Source organism: Euleptes europaea, chromosome 5, assembly GCF_029931775.1.
Source record: "Euleptes europaea isolate rEulEur1 chromosome 5, rEulEur1.hap1, whole genome shotgun sequence".
In the NCBI taxonomy this organism is placed as follows: domain Eukaryota; kingdom Metazoa; phylum Chordata; class Lepidosauria; order Squamata; family Sphaerodactylidae; genus Euleptes; species Euleptes europaea.
In genome coordinates this window covers 85,522,953-85,542,785 of record NC_079316.1, presented here as the reverse complement: position 1 = coordinate 85,542,785, position 19,833 = coordinate 85,522,953, and the positions used below count along the sequence as shown (strand labels likewise).

Genomic DNA, 19,833 nt, shown 5'->3' with positions numbered 1-19,833 from the left:
GTTTTGGGATGCGACGGCTAATAAATGGTTGGAAAATGTCTTCACAGCTAAAGGGGCCAAACAAAGTGCGAACAGTATTTTTTATAACATTTTCAAACTTTTAATACATCGCTGGGAATACTTGATGCGGTAAGCCCCTATGTCTCTTCAGTTTTTCAGCGCAATCCTTAAAGGTGGGGGGTATTTTTAGCAGGCTCGAGAACAGCGTCACCTCCCAAGTGGCTTGGAAGCTCACCACAGAAGGGGAAATGTATTTCCCTCCCCCCAATCCCACTTAACAGCCCCATTGAGTTACACAGGGCTGTGCCTTTCTTTTTGCAGGCACAAGCTTGTGCCTGCAAAAGGGGGCGTTCCTGGGGCAAGAAGGCTTAGGGGGCTGACTAAAGTTATCCCCGCCTCGGGAGCGCCCCCTTTGGACAGGTTGGAGCCCTTGCACGCTGCTGGCGAAGCCCCGCCGGCGCCCCTGCCTTGTGCTGCCCTGCCGCTCCCTGGCGCTGGCGTAACTGGCCCTGCGCCGGCGTTAGTGCCATTTCAGCCAGTGCAAGTGGCATTAACGCCGGCGCAGGGTTCACGTCAGCTCCTAAGGGCATTCGCCCCCCCTTTGAGGATTGTTCTGCCCGTTACATAATGTTTTATTTTGCAGAACGAAAAAGGGGGGGACATTAAAAGAATCCTAGTACTTCGATTTGGATGACAGTACTCCAAAAGGTAATAATATTCAAGCAAAAGGCAACAGGATTCAAAAGTAATTTTTTTTTTAATTTCAACTCTATAAAGTATACAACAGGCACTCGGCAATTACAGCTGCAGGGAAAATACAGAGCAAAACAAAAGCAGTTAGGTTTATGGTAAAAAGGTTTTTCAGTCTACATCAAAAGAGTGCAACTGGTCAATGACCATTCGATGAAAGTGTTTCTTGAACAAACAAACAAAAACCCTCTTTCATGTAGAATTCTTAATAAGAAGAAAACTAAAGGGGAACAAAAAAAAGAGATAGCCATAAGGTTATAAAGGAAACCACCAGTGTAAAAACAGCATACATTGGAATAAGTACGGTAGTAGGCAACTCTGAATCAACTTCCCTTTGCTATTAAAGCCTGAGACATCAATGTCTCAGGGCTGTGGTCTGTTCATGGAGGGGACCATTCACAGAGGAAGAGAACTAAGAACACACTTTCAGTGTTTAGCTTTCTAGGTGTACTGAGAGTTCGTCTCAGAAATGGTTTGCATATACAAGAACTCATAGAAAGCACTGGTCCTGTTTTGTTCAGTGGTGCAACTAGATTCACTCCCTTTGCAGTCGATTGGTTTCACGACGAGAAGAACGCGATTCCGCTTGGTGTCAATTTTTTTGTACAGCCAATTTTGCTACTCATTGGTTTGACTGGAACGTTTTTGCAATGGAGCCTATTCGAAAATGTGATATGTTAGAACTTTTACTGCACTACAGTTTTAAAACTTGCACAGCTTAGCAAAACAGGAATACCTGTATACAGACTGATAGAATGTCATATATTAATTTGACCTGCACATACATTTATACATTTCACAGAAATGACGCTGTATCTCATTAACAGATACACAGCTCTGGTACATTTATAACAGAAATAAGAGAACAACTTCATCATTTCTGTAATTCATCAATATTATATAATAAAGGCTTATAAACTGTTAGCTGAAAGAACTGTAAAACGCAGCAAGCTAAGAAAGGACAACATTTTGAGGTGTGTTTGTCTTTGTCATGCAGCATAACACCAAATTTGTATTTTTTAATAGGATGCCATGAATTTAAGGCACTTGCAACAATGCCAAACAGCTAGATGATGGTCTAAACTATGGGACAGATGGACAACGGTACAGTTGACATCAGTTTCAGTAATACTGACAATTTTGACATTAATTCAAGTCTACTTTGATCTAAAAACATTACCTTACAAATAAGAAAATGGAGGAATAATGCCATGGAGTTCTAAATCAAAAGCTCTATGAATACCACAAAATATCGACACGAAAAATACCTATTTACATAAATATTTGCTTGTGGTCCTATTATTAAATAAGAATTTTAACGTGAATAATGCAGCACTGTAATAAGCTACGGCTCGTCTATACCTTTAGAACCCCGTTTTAGCAACAAAAAAAGTGTCTTAAATAGGATAGCGAATTTCCTTCTTGTACATATATTAAAGGGAAGCAGAGGTCCCAGTCTCAAGCACATGATTAGTGAGGAACGCCTGCTGAAGTGAATGGGTCTCACTCATTTGAGGACTGCAGCCAGAAATACACAGGCTGCCCATTACACTTGCCACATGGATGCTGCCACCAATGACATCCCCAGTGAATGTTGCACTCCCAGCTGTAATGTGAAGTGCCACTCAAAACACAGACGTCTCCTCCCCCCGCTAGAAGCCCCAAGGATGTCAAATTGGGAGCAGAGAAACGGGGTAGCTGAGGGCCCAGCTTCCCATGGTAAATGCATACAGCGATGGTCCTGACTCATGTTAAAGCTAAAGATGCAAAGCAGGGTGCAGTTTTTGGCAGAGTCTGTGTGGAAAGGATAACATGCAGACTGGTCGTAAGAGACAGTACATGGAAATGTGAATGTGTGTTTTATCTCTCTCTACGTTAATAAAAGATGTTACCTATAAATGCAGGGTTTACTAATATACATATGCCAGTTTTAAGTTATTTAAAATACATTTGGTAAAGAAAATGCAGGATGAATTAATCATATGACAAAATAAATTTGTATTAAGTGCACACCACACCAATTACATATGACTGAGTGTGGCTGAAGGACAATGGAAGCAATCCAGCATAATAATTCATCCCGAGCTCATTTGGACACTTTCGTTGCATAAATCTTTTTTTTTTCTGTTGTGTGTGACTTCTTCAGCTGAGCGCCTTGCATGACCCATTATCATAAGAACTCTTTAGGCTAGAGACGGCGTGTTCTTATGCATAGACTAGGAAGAGTCAATTAATTAAAATGAACAAGCTTAGTATTTCCGTTCGCTCAGTGTAGCCACACCACATAATTTGCCAAAGATGGGGGGGGGAGGAAGGAGCATGATGTGAAAGCGATTCCAACTTTAATGTTGCCACAAGGTGACTTTTGACCAGAGTATTGTTTTAGCCCTAGTATCCAATGTCTGCTCCAGACAGTGTTCAAATTCTTCCGCTGCATGTTTAGAATTGTTAGATTTGCAAGGGACAAATCATTCTCTCTTGCCAAATGCCGCGCCGCACAGGATTAATGAGCAGCCGCAATGATCAACAAGTGATGCCGCGTGTTGTCTGTTATGGGTTGATGTTCAAAGCAGCATGAAACTGAGCATTATTTTAGGGGTCCGCATTAAATGAAATACTCTGTTCTAGAAAACTGTTAGTCTTGTTCAGCATAGACAATACTGGGGTGTTTTTTTTCCTGTGTAGAAAGCTCTGTCCAACTTACGGGTGGCCTCATGAGTGTGAAGAATAGGCAAACCAAACTGAAAAGAGATAGCTCTGAAGTGGAATAAACTGATACTGTGTTTTACTGCACTTGCAAGCACGGACTGGTCCAGGTTAATGTTTTTTGGCGAAGGATGAAATCAAAGCAAATCTTCTCCTTAGTTGAAACAAAGAAAAACCCAGGCCCCAGATTTCCCATTCACAAGAAGAAGAAAAAGAAAAGACAAGCATCCATTACAAAATAGCAATTTGTAAGACAAGATCAAAAATTAATATTTTTTTCCAACATGATCATGCAGTGTTATCCAGGATTACCACAACGGTTGACTAGATTTTGAACAACACACATTTACAGAAGTTGACCAGTGTGTATTCTTTAATACTGGTTGCACAAAACATGCTTGGGGGTGGGGGGTGGGGAGACATATGAAGTTGCATCTCTGGCATCCTGATCCTTTGGAGTGGCTTGAGCAGTGATAGTTCTTTATTCTTGATTTGTTGTTGCTTTTTAAAATACATTTAATTGTGATGTTTATGGTTTTTATGGATCACTAAGAGCAATTTTTTAGAAATAAAATGATTGATCGATTTTACATTAGGCGAGCAAGTAATGACCTATGTTGGTTCTAGACAATCCAGTGTTTTGGAAATGGGACATTTCCGTTTAGCTGCTGTCCAGCTTGGAAGAAAGAGCTCTATAGTTCCTACATATGCGCTCAGTTGTTCGCCTTAACAGCCCTAAATATACAGTAAGAAACCGCAAGGAGAGTTGTGTATGTGTGTGTGTGTGTGTGCATGTGACCTAATCTGCTATAGTGCATGGCTAGTAACTCTAGATTGTACTGCCACTTGATCCAGTGTGGGCCAGAAACAACATGTTCACTCCTAAAATGTGGTATCCAATCACCTGCACTCCTGGTTGGTGTGGATGAGCAATATGCCATCACATTCTTTTAATACAGAAATTACCAAGATATTCAGGGCATCAGAGCTGAATGACAGCGTAGGATGGTAATGAGACCATGTGCCTGCTCTGAAGCATATCTGCTTAATCAGAAATGACGCCACAAAGAGATATGCTACTTTCAAACTTGTGACAAGGAAAATTCCAGTCATATACTGATGACAAGAAGCCCAGTTGCCTTGGTTAACTGAAAATGTCCCCCTAAGCAGCTGCTGATTTGTAAGAACTTTAGACTTTCCTTTTTACCTAAGGGTTTTTATTGAGCTAGTAAAAAGAAGAAGAGTTGGTTTTTATATGCCGACTTTCTCTACCACTTAAGGAAGAATCAAACCAGCTTACAATCACCTTTCCTTTCCCTCCGCACAACAGACACCCTGTGAGGTAGGTGGGACTGAGAGAGCTCGCAGAGAGCTGTGAGTAGCCCAAGGTCACCCAGCTGGCTTCATGTGTAGAAGTGGGGAAACCAACCCAGTCCACCAGATTAGTATCTGCTGCTCATGTGGAGGAGTGGGGAATCAAACCCAGTTCTCCAGATTAGAGTCCACCACTCCAAACCACCGCTCTTAACCACTACACCATGCTGGCTCTCTCTCTCTCAAAAAAAAAATAAAAATAAAAAATAACAGCCATTGTAGCAAAGCATCTTGGCTAGGAAGAAAAAAGAGTTGCTCCCAGTATATATTGTAGTTCAGAGAAAGAGCATAGGTGACGAGGAACTGTCATTGCACTGTAGAATAGGAATAATGGCCCAAAATATTGGAAAGCAAGTAGAGGAGAGTAATGGGAAAAGGCAAAGGGTGAGAATTTCCTCAATATTGCCTTCCGAAAAGGAAGACTTTTTTTGGGGGGGGGGGGAGGATTTCCTGCCCAACGTGGCGCTATAATTGTCTTTATAGGTTTTCCCCATCCTCAATATGCTTTTTCCAAAAATTTGCTTTAGCTCAGTCTTTTCAGAAAGAATAATGTTCAAATGTGTTATTGCACAATTTGGAAAAAAGGTGCAATTTTCCAGTCCTGCAAAAGTCTCACCCACATTGGTACCATTTTCTCATCCCCATCCCCTCATGGGCACGTTTTTTCCCTGCTGCATCATGGCAGGGATTTTTGCAGGACTTAAAAAAAAAAGGTAGTTGCTAATGCACTATAGTGAAATAATGTTATGGCGATCTATTACCACTTTATCTTTTCTTCCATTTCAAATTTTAATTCCTTCAAGTTCCCAGTTTAAAACAATGAAAATTAACCCTCCAGCCCTTTTCATTGCAGAGCTATAAGGGGGAAGGTGCAGACGGTTTTGTCTAGACTACCTGGAGAAGAATGGAGGGGGAAAGGCTGAAAGATAGTTGGAACAGGGTGGGAATTCACTGCTCCACCACTGAAAATTCCCTGGGTAGAAACTCTATCATCACTGCCTCTGCATTGGCAGCAACGATGAAAGCAAAGAATCCTCGCTATAGGTTAGGAGAAACGTGGATACAAAAAAATAATAATCAGAGACTGACTAAATTAGCAGATAAGGGGCAAAAATGAGATGAAAATGGGCTATCATTGGATTCAGAGGAAGGAGTAGGTTATTAAAACTTTGGTGGTACAGCTGTAACCAAAATGAACGGGTGAATGAATTGATATGAATGAATGGGCAGTGTTGTATATTTTCAGCAGCATTTCCTATTATGTGATGGCATCTAGAAAGTAGGGAAATCCTTTTTGGACAGATTTTTTAAAATTATCATATTGGCAAGGATGCTTTAGCGGTGAGGATACTTGGTATAAAGGTGCAAGTATATTGGAAATGTACAGTTGCTGGTTGATGCCACAAATGAGGGGAGGAGTGCCTACAATAGGATTGCTATCATTGCTTTATATGTTTGTAATCTATTACTATCGATACAGTGACGTGAGTATGCCAGAAGATTCCTGCCTAGTGGGCATAATCAGCCCAAAGAGGAACATTTTAAAGATGCATTGCTTCCCACAGGAGAAGTTTAAGCCTGTGCTTAACTCTTCCTTTGAAATGAACAGCACTTCAAAGTGCTCCACTCTAGCTGCATTGTGCTCCATGTTTAAGACCGAATGATAAAGTTCTATTATTATGCTTCACAGGAAGAACTGAGATACTTGTCTTTTGAAAGAGAAAGTAACCAAATATAGCTTGATCACTGTGGGATTAAGAGGATCAATAAAGTAACAGAACAGAAAAGACGGCAATGCTGTGGAGCCAAAGCAAAATCTGAATATATAAACAATCTTTCCAGCCCACTCCTGAAGGGGGGGTGGATGACCGATGGCCAGGAGCGGTGCAGCCGTGGCGCCTCCACAGAGCCTTCCCGGCCGCCATGGAGAAAATAAAACAATTTAAAATGTAAAATGGGGAAGATGCCCCCATAGAAAACAGCAAGGCTACCCCGCCAAAAAGGTGATATAGCGACGCTGCAACTCAATGGGGTGTTCCCGGGGCGAAAGAGGTTAGGATGCTGCCTAAAGGCAGCTCCGCCCCCTGGAACACTCCCCACATGCCGGCACGGGCTCCCACTTCTGGGATTTCGCTCTCGGCATGGCTGCGCTGGTGGCAGAGCCTTGCACTGCAGCGTGGCTTACTGGCACCAGCGTGAATGCCCCCCATGCCAGCGTAAGTGCCCCTTATCCCAGGATAAATGGGCACTTACGTCAGCGCAGGGTCACACTGGCTCCTATGCCAATTCTGCCCCTCCTTCAGGATTGCACTCTTTGTGTTTTTCTCTTGCTACATTTTTTTTCCTGAAATGACTGTGGATGTTTGGTTATTTCACAGATGAAACATGTACATAGCACCTATATAGTATGCAGTGGGATTTTGCATGTTTCCCTCATTTGGGCTCTAAAAGGTAAATGTAGTTTTAAGTTCAGTCTTCGTACCTATTAGACCAGTTGGCCACTTTCTAGGACCTTTCTATACGCATAGGTTTCCTTGCGTGTGTGTGTATAACATAGATTATTTATATTTTTATATTTAAGAATCATTTTCTACATGCTTTTATGTAGCTGGACCAACAAAATTAAATGTTAGATATACCACATTCCCAGACACATCCGAGAACAAACCGACCCATACCTGCCTTAACAGTTTAACGAAAACTGTAGCAGTTGTGCTTTTGTTATCAGTTTGGGGAAAAAAAGCACATCAGGAATTAAAAATGGGAAAAAGGTAACATTCATTCTTGTCATGAATACTGCTTGAAAAGAAAGACAACTTATAGCACTGCTTCGACATAAGCTCCTCGACCAATTGCTTTGTGGTCCTCTGTACATCGGCCTCCTTGAAGAGAACCCCCCCACCCGACTCATTTTGCCATTTGGGAATATCCCCATATTCTATACTGTAGATTCTACAGTGTAGAATAAACTACAGTACTTGACATTTCATTATCAAGAATTAAAACACTAAAGAAAACGATCTCGCAGATAGAATTATGTGTGTCTCACTCAACTTTCAAATTACGACTGTAATTCATTACAGTGATAGAAAACACATTTATTGACCAGTGAAAAAGGCTTTGCTTCAGGACCACCATGTCAACTGCTATGGTAAGTTCAAACAGAAAACATGTGAAGAGCACTATTGTCAACTAAGCATTAAGTCCTAATGCCACTGTAGTTACTGTAGCAGCATCAATCAAGGCATCATGGTGACCCCGAGCACTAATCCTTCCCAATTCCTTCAGGTCTGCTGGCAGCCATGTCTCAGGAAGCTGTCTTCAGCAAGGCAGAAGCAGGTAAGAGAGAGATACATTAAAAGTCTATGTCCCATCCTGAGTTGTCGTCAGGTGGTGGTTCATCGTTGTCCTCAGGGAAACTATCAAAATTGCTTGTATCTGTGGGAGATGCAACCTGTCCAATGAAGAAAACGAGGCTTTTGGTATTTGAGGCTTCCAAAGCTTTGTTTGGTATATTTAGAACATTTTTCAGTTTTCTGCTTTCTATGGCTTTCTTATGCCCGTATGTACTGCTTCCTGTGAATTCATTCTCACCAGATAGAGTTTAAAACAACAACATGTTGTTGTTGTTTTTTAAAAAAACCTTGGAAATGAACAAGTTTCATATGCTATGGTTTCCATTTACAGTAGTACGGAACACCAAGAGAGGATGGAACCCACTATTTGCAGAAAACAACATTCATGAATTTATGCAATACTAAATTGATTTCAAGATTCTGTAATGCTTGGAAATAAAGCTTATTTGCTATTTCTGAATTTGTAATTGACTATTAGTTCTTTGGAATTACATAATTTACGGATTGCTTTCCAGTATATCACACTGTTGGAAGGAGGACAGGAAAGGTACTGCTTCAGTTTTGTTCAGGAGTGTCACAGTGAATTGCTGAAATCACAAAAGCGAAATATTTCAAGTGAAATTTGTAGCAAGTGTGAATCTGAACCTGACACACAAAGGAAATTCAAAGCTTATTTTTAAATGTGAAAAATTCAGCTTTGTTGTAATGCTGATGCTTCTTTTGGTTAGGTCAGTAATATAGAAAAAAAATTTTTAAAAATCTCAGATCACTTTGGTGACCATGTGTAATCTAAAACACAACTTATCAAAGGGGGTGGGGGACCAATCTTATCACAAACAACCAGAGTTTTTAACATATTTCCATTTCTTGGGAAGCCCCCCCCCTTCCTGTGGTGCATCTGACAGAATACAGTTACTAAGACTAGGCTTAAAAATTGCTTGTGAACTTTTTAAAGCCAAAAGGCAAGTTGTAGGGAAGCAAATTGCCTCTTCGACCTCCTTGAATGTCTCTTATTTTCTCACTACTTCACGGCTGTTCACGGCCAACATGTTCCCCCCTTTCTGTACTATTTCATCTTTCCCCACTGTGTGTCCTAGTGAATCAAGGTCAACATAGTGAACAAGATGACACCAGTTTGTCAATGAAGTAGTGTGGTAACATTGCTAGGGAGCTGGTGACATTGCTACCTTTCCAGCACTGTACTGTGAAGGAGGGCCATTAAACTGTTGAAGCCCAGCACAGGAAGATTGCGTAGGCAAGACAGGGACACATTCCTTTCCTCCCCCGGCTACACTTCAGTGGTTTGATTGACTTCCTTTGGAGTGAATGCTGGAAGAGAGGTGGCAACCTTTCTCTTATGCTTTAAGAAAATATCTTACCTTTGATTGCAACAACCTTCCCTGAGCACCATCAAAAGGATGGGGGCTTCCGCCTATGAACAAGGCTGTGAAATTAGGGAATCCAATTGGGCTCAGTCATAATGGTAACAATGAACACATGAAGCTGCCTTATACTGAATCAGACCCTTGGTCCATCAAAGTCAGTACTCAGTCTACTCAGACCAGCAGCGGCTCTCCAGGGTTTCAGGCAGAGGTCTTTCACATCACCTACTTGCCTAGTCCCTTCAACTGGAGATGCCGGGGATTGAACCTGGGACCTTCTGCGTGCCAAGCAGATGCTCTATCAATGAGCCACGGCCCCAATAGAGTTGTGTCCTGGAGTTTGTTTAGATGGTTTTCTCCCAATGTTGATTTTGTTGCAATGGCTGTAGCACCAAACCAAGAAGTCCAAACAAGAAGAGGCACACATGTTGGGTCATGGGTGCGTGACCAAACTCAGAGTGAACCAAACATAATGACTGTACAAAGCCACCGTGTAATGAAGCACATGAACTAGTTGGACTTACAAATTAAACAAGCTTATTAATATTATTCTTGCAGGGAATCAAACAAAAACATACATATCACTTGATAAAGCTTGTGCGAAATGAGTACCAAAGCCAGGCAGCCTGTCACAACTGTATCATTTAAGGCAAGATCATGTTTACAGCTGTATCGTTTAAGACAAGATCATGGGTAATTACATCATGGTATTAGGTTATTTTTCCTGACATTTTTTTCTGTTAAGTTCACGTGGCACCTTACTCTTGTTACTTTGAAATTTGATACAAAAAGCTACTGTGATTCCGAAACTTGGTACAATACTTGCTTATGCATGTTATAACTCACAATCATAAGCTTGTATCATTGATGAGTCCAGCTGGTTCGTGTGCTTCATTACACGGTAGCTTTGTACAGTCATTACGTTTGGTTTTCTCTTACCGTGTACTCCCTTTACTTGTTAGCAAATTTAGAGTGAGACACACATTGGGAGAACTCACCTTAGGTGCCCAGAGCATGAGAGCTTTCCCCCACAATGTAGATCTGACTGCAAGTCCAGTTGTGCACCTCTGACTCAACACATGTTGGGTGCAACATGTAGTTTGGCCCTCAGGTTGCTGGAACTGTTTTGGTATAACAGTTGCTGCATCACCTGAGCTGATTCTTTTATTTCCTCTGGACTAGCAGCACTTGAACATATTGGACTGCCACTCTGACAGCAGGGGAAGGTTGGGGGGAAATTGTCAAGGGGGCGGGGCTGAGCACGATGTACTCACTGCCACCATAAGTGGTGATGGGGTTCTCGCTTGGAAGGCATATATAGGGGAAAACTATTAGGTAGGGGCTGTGGCTCAGTTTGTAGAGCATCTGCTTGGCATGCAGAAGGTCCCAGGTTCAATTCCCGGCATCTCCAGCTAAAGGGACTAGGCAGGTAGGTGACGTGAAAGACCTCTGCCTGAGACCCTGGAGAGCCGCTGCCGGTCTGAGTAGACAATGGGCAAAAACGCATGGTCACTTTAGCCTCCTTTATTCCCTGTTTCAGCCAGGATCAAACGCATGTTCGGTGAAACGCATGCATTCGATCCTGGCTGAATCCTGGCTAAAACAGGAAATAAAGGAGGCTAAAGCGACCATGCGTTTTCGCCCAATACTGACTTTGATGGACCAAGGATCTTATTCAGTATAAGGCAGCTTCATGTGTTCGACTGCAAGTAACCAGTGATCTGAAGTACTGGTCCAATCACTTGAAAAAAATACAGTATTTGGAAGCAGCTTTATTGCAAGCAGGCTAAATTGCGAGCATGTGTACAGGTGTTACTGAATAGAAGAGACTTTTTGTGCTACGACATCAGCTCTGATCAACCACTGGGAATAGCAGGGATCAGCATGGGAACTGGCAGTCGTGTGACTTATATACGAAGTCAACATGCCTAAAAAGGCCTTTTGCTCTGGAAGCCAAAGCATAGCCTCAGGGACTGGTTTAGGCTTGCAAGCATCTGACAAATTGCTTAACAGGAACAAAATAAAGATCATGATGGTGAGAGAAAGGATGCAGGAAGCAAAAGAAGAAAAGCATAACAGTTTTAAAGTTTACGGCCTGGGAAAGGGAAAAAAAGTATTTTTTACTATAATAAAAAGGAGAAGGTATTTACAGAAGCATCTCAATACAGGGCTTCCATATGTGTGGCCTAGTGCTGATGCATGCTCAAGGGCATTGCCATTGACTTCCATGTCGAGGGCAGCAATTGCAGCCCAGTCGGGCAACAATGTCAGTGGGAAGACCACCTGAGACGGATGCACAGGCAACTCTGACCCAAACTGCCGGTTCTCAGCCATTTAGCCCATCCACTGGTTCTGCAAAGATAGAGATTAAAAGTGTACTCACACTTGGTATTATGGGAGGCGTCAATGTACCTTTTCTTAAACCTTCCCAGTTAAAGCCTTCAAACCACCTAGAGATAGGAAAATGCTCAGATCAGACAAGGAGATAGATGGTACACGTGCCGTTGTAGTAGAATCGAACAGCCTAGTAAAACAACATGTTGCAAATCCTCGAGGCACATACGCACAGCCATAAATATTTTGTGTCATGTTTGGGGTTTTTTTTGTGGGTTTTCTTAAAATGGAGGGAATTCTGCAGGGCCAGCCTGAATCACTGTTTTTGTATCACAATTATCCATTCAATGTTTGTTTAGTTTCACTTGCATACAAGGTGCTGTACAGCAGTGGTTCCCAACCTTTTTGATACGGTGACCCATGAGTCTAAATCCATCCAGGGTGGACCCAAGGTTTTCTGGAAACCTAGGTGAAGTATGATCTTGGTACCCATATAGTCTAGCATTCCTTTTTCTACAGTGGCCAACCAGATGTTTGTGAGAAACCAACAAACATCACATCCTACTATGAACCCCAAGCACATGGTATCCCAAAGTACACAGTCTCTGCATAGGGAGGTTACAGTCCAGCCCTTGACCACTCTCTTCTTCTCCATTACCCTTAGTGTCATACAAGTGAGGTACAAGTGATGAAAACATCATAATTTCCATCTAAACTTAGAAGACAAGACCTCTTACCATTACCATTTACCACCATGCGTGAGACACTAGATGCTACTCAACAGCTGTTTGCCCAAACTGCTTAACTCTGCATATTATACCACCTTTAACCACCTCCACGGTAGACTTCCGTCAGTGTATGTGTTGTGTTTAAGAGGTAAGATTTAACCCACACAGTACTAATTGTATGAGTAGGGAAATTAAGAGGTAAACATTACAGCAACCAAGTCCGTTCATAAACAGGTCGCTCATGGGGGGAGAAGGTGTTAGAACAAAGAGTTTTCTTTTCCAAGAGGAGAGTTCATATGATGCCTCATGAGGCAAATTACCTGAGAGCAGGGACCTCTCTGTTGTCTCTGCCAGCTGAGCCAGACTGAAATTTGAGGAGACACATGGGAGGAGGGCTAGGAGATGTGTGAAGATGGCAGACGGGGTAAAGAGGTTGGCAGCAAGGGGCTCAGTGCAGAACATCTCCTACAGCAGGTAAGGGGCAATGAGGCACTCTTTCTCCTCCTCTAGTTTTTCCATGTCCTGCTGGACAGCTCCCACCCTGTCCCCAGCCTGTTCCTACTTGCTGGATGGCTTTTCTCTCCTCGTTATTGTCACAAAGAGTGGGGGAAGCAAGAATGTGAAAGGAAGAAGAGGAAAGAAAGACAGCAATGCAGAGGGCAGGGGCAGCCACGAGGGAGGACTGGCTGGCAACCCACTTTCAGAGCTGCAGGATGGGAAACACTGCTGCACAGAACAGAAATTGACATGGGCTTGCAGAGAGGGCTCAAAGTTGAGCTAGGAAGGGTGGCATAAAGGCGAAAGAGATGAAGTTGGGAGGGTAGAAAAAATAGCTGGCTGGAATAAGGGAGGGGAAATTGGTGGCAGTCAGATGGTAGGGCTGCGGAGGCCTCTGCAAGGCTCCCTTTACAACAGAAGTGCATTTTATGGAAGAAACAGAAGAGCTAGATAGCTGCAGATGTAAAAGATGGACAAGGTACGAGAACAACATGGCAAAAGGAAGCAGTGGCAAACGGCCCCTGCAAGGAATCAAACAGCTTACAAAGTTTCCTTGCATTATCTCAGGATGTCAGGACTATGGAGTGAAACCACAAAGGAGTCCTGGGCCACCTACGGATGCTGATGGCTCTGACGTCCCCGTCATTGATAGCCTTTTCAGCACTTTGGCCGAGGACCTATTATTTCTTTCTCGCAGCATTCCACTCCATTTGGTATCCCAGTGATTTGCACTCACTGATTAACATTCACGATTAACGTTCTTCTTCAAGTAAGCAGTCCTGACATTTCCAAGAAACACATGAAGAAACTAATATCGGATTGATTGCCATAGCCCCAAGAAATGTTTCTGACTGCATCCATGTTCTGCTAATTCACATATTCAGGCTCTGTAGGCCTGACGGTCAATTTCTATGACCAAATGACTGATGAGTCAAGTGGATTTCTGTTCAGGTGGAAATTCAGCTAGTGTTTGTCAAGCCACCCAACGTTTGGAAGTTTTTCATTAATGTGATAAATGTGGGCTGAATTTGAAACTGAGCGCACAGGCAGATGATAGCTTCAGCATGCGGCCAGCTGTTATCACTGATCTATTCAACCTACACATCACATCATTTCCATCTGGCTGAGTGAATCAGAATCAGCTGTAGCTCAGGCTGAATAAGGCACAGATTTCCAAAGAAATGTGTGAAGTACTATGGGGCTTCATCGGTGGTGTGAGATTTTCAGGTTACAGAGCTGATTCATCAGGTAAAAGCAGATACAAGTCACAGATGGAGAAAGAAGATGAGGAGGTAACTTAATACTGATAGGTGGTTTCTTGCAACATACAGGAACAAAAATTATGTATCTTCACATGTGGTAAACTTCAAGAAAAACCTGACTTTTTGACAAATACCACCAATATCGTATATCATACAGTTATGGTGTATTATACTGATGCCTGCTCCTCCATTGGTGGTCTTGTCACTTTGCAGATAGTCAACAGACACCATGGGATATGCTGTAGGGGTTTTGCTACAAAGGTTCAGTTCGCTGTATTCTGGTAAATCCTGTCAAAATCCAAGAGGACTGCAAAAAAGAAATACTTGATCGACTGTACTCTGTACAGAGAAGTTTTACAAATGATGCAGTTGCCTCATAGGTGGGCAACAAAGTGAGAACTTTTAAACCTCCTTACTGAAACCAAGTCAATTATGTGTTACGGCATTTTTAAATTTTACTTCATTTATTCCTCTCCTTTCTCCCCAGTGGGGACCCAAAGTCGTTTACATTGTTCTCCTCTCTTCCATTTTATCCTCACAACAGCCCTACGATGTAGGCTGAGGGAGTGTGACTGGCCCAAGGTCATCCAGCAAGCTTCCATGGCATAGTGGGGATTTGAACCTGGGTCACCCAGAACCTAGTCTGACACTCTAACCACTACACAATGCATATCCTTCCCTACCCCTTTTGTCTCAGTTCTCTTCAGACTGCAGGCTTCTGGCGGCGGGCCCTGTTTCCTGATGTGTCCTGCTGATGCCATATAAATAATAATTTTCCTCTTAGGGAGCATACTTACTTGTGCTTTTGAATATCCTTGACTCCATTTTTCAAGTTCCCTAATCTTTCTGATGGGTTGTCCCTGCAAAAAACGTCAACAAAGTAGGGTGACAAAACAACGTCCGGAAGCAGTGTTTGTTCCTTGTCTGATTGCATGCATGCCTCCTCCCTTGACAAAAACCCAAAATGCATTTAAAGCGTTTACCTGCATAGTTTTTTAATTAGGTTAGCAGCATTTTTGGCAATCTTCTTTGGAAATTCGATCATGTCAATCCCCCTCAATATTATATTATAGGTTTTCATGGGGTCTGGGCCTGAGAAAGGTGGACTAAAGGAGGAGAAAAACCCGAAGTTAAAATGTGTTTTTACAAATGTCATACAAGATTATACAATGAAGCAGCATTTGTACATTTGGTAGATATATTCCATCATAACATAATAAAATTAAAATCCTTAAAGACTCTTTTGCAATACTTTTTTCAGCCTATCTTTGAATAATTCTTCCATTGGCTAAGACTAGTTGGATGAGGTCTGTTCCACCTAATAATAGGGCTGTACCAAACAGTCAGTCAGGGCCATGGGATGACCATGTGAATCCAGCAAACACAACCAAGTAATCACAAATTTATTTACTACATTATTGATTGAACAATAATGAAGCAGTATGTGGCATTATCAGCCACAAGAACTATCATAGTACAATTGCAGTGGCTCAGACTGGAGTAACTCTGAATAGGATTGCACTGTTATTTTCACAAGTGTAATAACTACTCTGGTATTAGAAGAGTAAATGCTTCTAGGGGAACAGTGGTAGTGATGTTGAGCTTCACTGATTCTTGTTTCAAGTGCTATTCTAAAAATACCATTGGCATGTATGTATGGGACACACATAGGAGTTTGTCTCTTTGAGGTACTGTATATACTCCCCTCATTTCTATCCTCATAAGTACCCAGAAGAGCATTTTTAGGACCAAAGGAAATCCTGCTAAGGGATCTCGATGGGTAGCTGTGTTAGTCTGTCACTAGCAGTAGAAAAGAGTAGGGCCGTTTTTGCATGGTCAATTTTGATGCTTGCTCAAAGCTCTTTTTTAAAATGCGACTTTAAAAATGCCTTTTCACGGTCCCGACGCAAAAGGAGAAGTTCCACTCCCCCCAATCGCCTGCTCCTTTGTTCCTGTTTGCATAGCCATTAGCATATGCATAGCTAACACACCTCTGTTGTTTTGCATTGTTCCTTGAGGGGGATTCTTCACGGCAAACACCAAAGGTCAAGTTAAATGGGCTCTTTACTAACGTGAAGCAGGTATGTGCCGGCTTCGCAGTCACTTCCGGAATGACGGTTCAGCGTGCTAAATTAAAAAAAAAATGTGGGGCAATTCATCATGGAACTCACTGCTAATTACCATGCAAAAATGGCCTAGGAGTCCAGTAGCATCTTAAAGACTAACTAACCAGTAGCACCTTAAAGACTAACTAAGGTGCTACTGGACCTCTACTCTTTTCTACTGCTAAGGGATCTGTCACAGCAAAGAAGTAACCTCCTGTCAACTTCAGGTGCGATGGCAGGATTTCTCAAACACTCGCAGCAAGACAGCCACAAGAGTAATGATCGGATCTAAAGCACTGCCAGTGAAGCTCGACTTGCCGGACATAATATTGATGCCTCCGCATTCTCGCAGCAGCACTCTGTGCCCCTGCAAAACCACCCTGATGGGAAGCAGGACAGGATATACTGAGAAGTAAAAAATCAGCAGCAATTAGCCTATATCATTGTATGTCATATGATTGATGAATCATGATTCTGATTTTTATATATCTGGGATGAAACTTCACTTGAATATCTTGCATCTTCCCAGGACGAGACTCGTATTTTAGTGTAAATATTTTTTCAAACAACCGATTTAGACATCATGGATGTGTCTGTATGCAAACAGATACGCTGTCAGGGGCCTGAAAGTTAGGGGGCAGTCTAAAATTCTGAATGAGGCTTTTGACACTAGCATCCAAGCCCTTTCAAAACATTGAATTTAAAAAGGAACACATTTTTAAATGCTAAAAACTGTAGTATCTTGTAGATCTTAATATACAAGTATGTTGATAAATCACTGTATGTGGAATTAACAGGACTTCTGAATGCACCCCTTTTCAGCATGCTTAAAGCTTACAACACAAATAGGAAAGGACAGCATGCCTTATGACACGACAAGCATGTGCAATATTGTCTTACGCAGCAAGGTTTCCTGTAACTTTTATGTCTGCAGTGCCAATACTCAGCTGTTCTCAGCCAGGAGTAATATTAACAACTGCTGAGTATAAAGCGCAAAGTTATAACCCAGAATTATCAGAAATCACAGATGGTGGGGGAAGCAGATATTTAGATATGAATAGGCAAGTATAATAATATGTTTAGCAGCAATTAGAGTAGTATGTTGGAATAATAGTATTCATGGTAGCAATCTCAGTTTGATATATTATATTGGATTGTCTTTTAAGGTATTAAGTAACAACTTGTATGGACAGTTATGTAGTCTATATATTTTTGTGCTTTTTCTGTTTACTCTGTATTCACTACTATGTAATAAAAATAATAATTAAAAATATTAACAACTGTTGCTTACTGAGAACCACTACTGCTTACTGTTGCTTACTGAGAACCACTACTGCACATGCCTATTATGTTAATTGTTTTAATAGGCAATATTCCCCTCTGAATTCTCCTGATCCCACAGAGTAAGTTCGGTGAATAGGAGGCCATAACGTATCATATTTCAGCAGAGGCACCTATCCTAGGTACTGATGGAGCGCATGTGATCATTGTAAAATCTGGCTTCTCTGACTTTACCCCTTAATGGAGAGACCCTCATAATTTCTGACTTTGCCTTCTGCTGCTTCGAAAAAATAATCTTTGCAAGGATTGGCAGCCTAAGCAAGGCTGCTTACCATGGCCAAAGAGGACTTGGGGGTGATACTATTTCTGTAGTGCTGTTTTATAAATAGTGGATTGCTTATGGGATAATAGTGGGGACTTAGGCACTGCAAGTTGGCATGTATAAAGTAAAACAGAGAACAGAGCTCCTCTTTGATTTCAACAGACAAAGCAACATCCTAAGCAGAGTTGCACCTTTCTAAGCCCATTAATTAGGCGGGAGCAACTGCTTAGGATGGCACTGTTAATCATCATGCGATTATTGTCCACTGCCTAAATTCCATAATATTCTTAAATTCTGTATTGGAAGATGCAAGTATTGGAAAATACGTGAAGGGTCATCTATTGTTGTTGTTGTTGTTGTCAACAACAACATCATTTGCAGCACTTTCTAGTATTACAAATCCATCTTCCTGTGAGCAAGGTTGATGATGTTCACACTTGACACATGGGAACTGAGGCTGAGAGAGAATAACAAGAGTTTCTGGGCTGAGAAGGGATTTGAACCCAGGATTAAGGTCCATTAAGCTATCCACTACGCCACATCTAATCTACACCATTTCATGGCTGTATCCCTTCAAGTTCAATCACCCATGACACTTGCTTAGGCAGCCTCTCTTCATAGAAATTTTCAGGAAAGATAGTACAATTTCCTCAGGCAACGAGCCCCAGGGTCCGGGTGGTTTTACAATTATATAGGCACTTTCCCCCCTTAATAGTCAGTTTAAATGTGCACAGACTGAGAATCCATTGGCTCCGGTCTTGTTTCAGATGAATAGTGGTTGTATTCATTCTTTTTACAGCAGCCCATGAAGTATTTAAAAAACAGATGAACTCAACTCCTTGACTGTGTACATTGGCCACTGCACACAGAAATGAACCATTCTGCATGCCACCATGAGCCTACAATTTGATGGGTTTATGATAACATGCAAACACTGATTTTATATGCTGTATCCAATGTACATTGAGAGCAAACAGATTTAAAATTGCTCTAGGGAAAGGGAGATTAAGGACCAATACAGACCATCTCCAAGGTAAAACAATATTACAGGTGCTCGAACCTTTACATTGGCTGTTCCAAAGCCATTATACATTAGCATACTGGCAATAAAGCACTGCAAAACAATAATGAACAGCCTGAACAGGGCAGTTTGCAGACCTTTTTTTTGCCATCATGGACTCTGAACTCGCAGTGCTCCTAATCAAAGTGACAAAGGCATAAATACTCTAATTTGCTGAACTATTTTTATCAGCAACTCTGATTCCAATGCCCATACCTGCCAGTCAAGAGCTCATACATTAAGATTCCCAGTGACCAGTAGTCTGCTGAAATGTCATGACCTTTGTTCAGGATGATCTCTGGGGCTACGTACTCCGGTGTTCCACAAAAAGTCCATGTTTTCTTTCCAAATCCTATTTTTTTTGCAAAGCCAAAATCGACCTGTGAATGAAGGTTCACACAACATCAAGGAAGACAAAAACTAGAGAGCTGTCCTAGGGGCAGAAAGGCTTGAGGAGATGATCCTGTTTTCATTAGGATAACAAACATCAGAAGGAAAGTTTTCACCATGGGAACATTATTGGAGTAAGAACGCCGGCTGTCCCAGAAACAAAAAGGAGAATCGTGTAGCAGCATCTTTTTAGAGGTAAGATTTGCAAAGGATGTGTAAGGTGAACAGATGACAATTTTGCAAAGCTTTATCACAATTATTTCGTTTATCTAGAACGAAACCATT

The 19,833-nt window shown here is 41.8% G+C and overlaps 1 protein-coding gene across 4 annotated transcripts in view; it reads right to left on the bottom strand.

The window, feature by feature from the left end:
• Positions 1-7,907: 7,907 nt before the first annotated feature.
• The window catches only part of PRKG1 (protein kinase cGMP-dependent 1), a 918,924-nt gene continuing 906,998 nt past the window's right edge, over positions 7,908-19,833 (bottom strand). For all 4 annotated transcript variants that reach the window (XM_056850022.1, XM_056850021.1, XM_056850023.1 and 1 more), the window contains 5 exons: positions 19,375-19,538; positions 15,374-15,496; positions 15,188-15,250; positions 11,952-12,018; positions 7,908-8,284 (listed from right to left, as the gene is read on the bottom strand). In XM_056850022.1, coding sequence (XP_056706000.1) covers positions 8,186-8,284; positions 11,952-12,018; positions 15,188-15,250; positions 15,374-15,496; positions 19,375-19,538 — 516 coding nt within the window. In that variant the 3' untranslated portion in view covers positions 7,908-8,185. The remainder of the gene's footprint in view (positions 8,285-11,951; positions 12,019-15,187; positions 15,251-15,373; positions 15,497-19,374; positions 19,539-19,833) is intronic.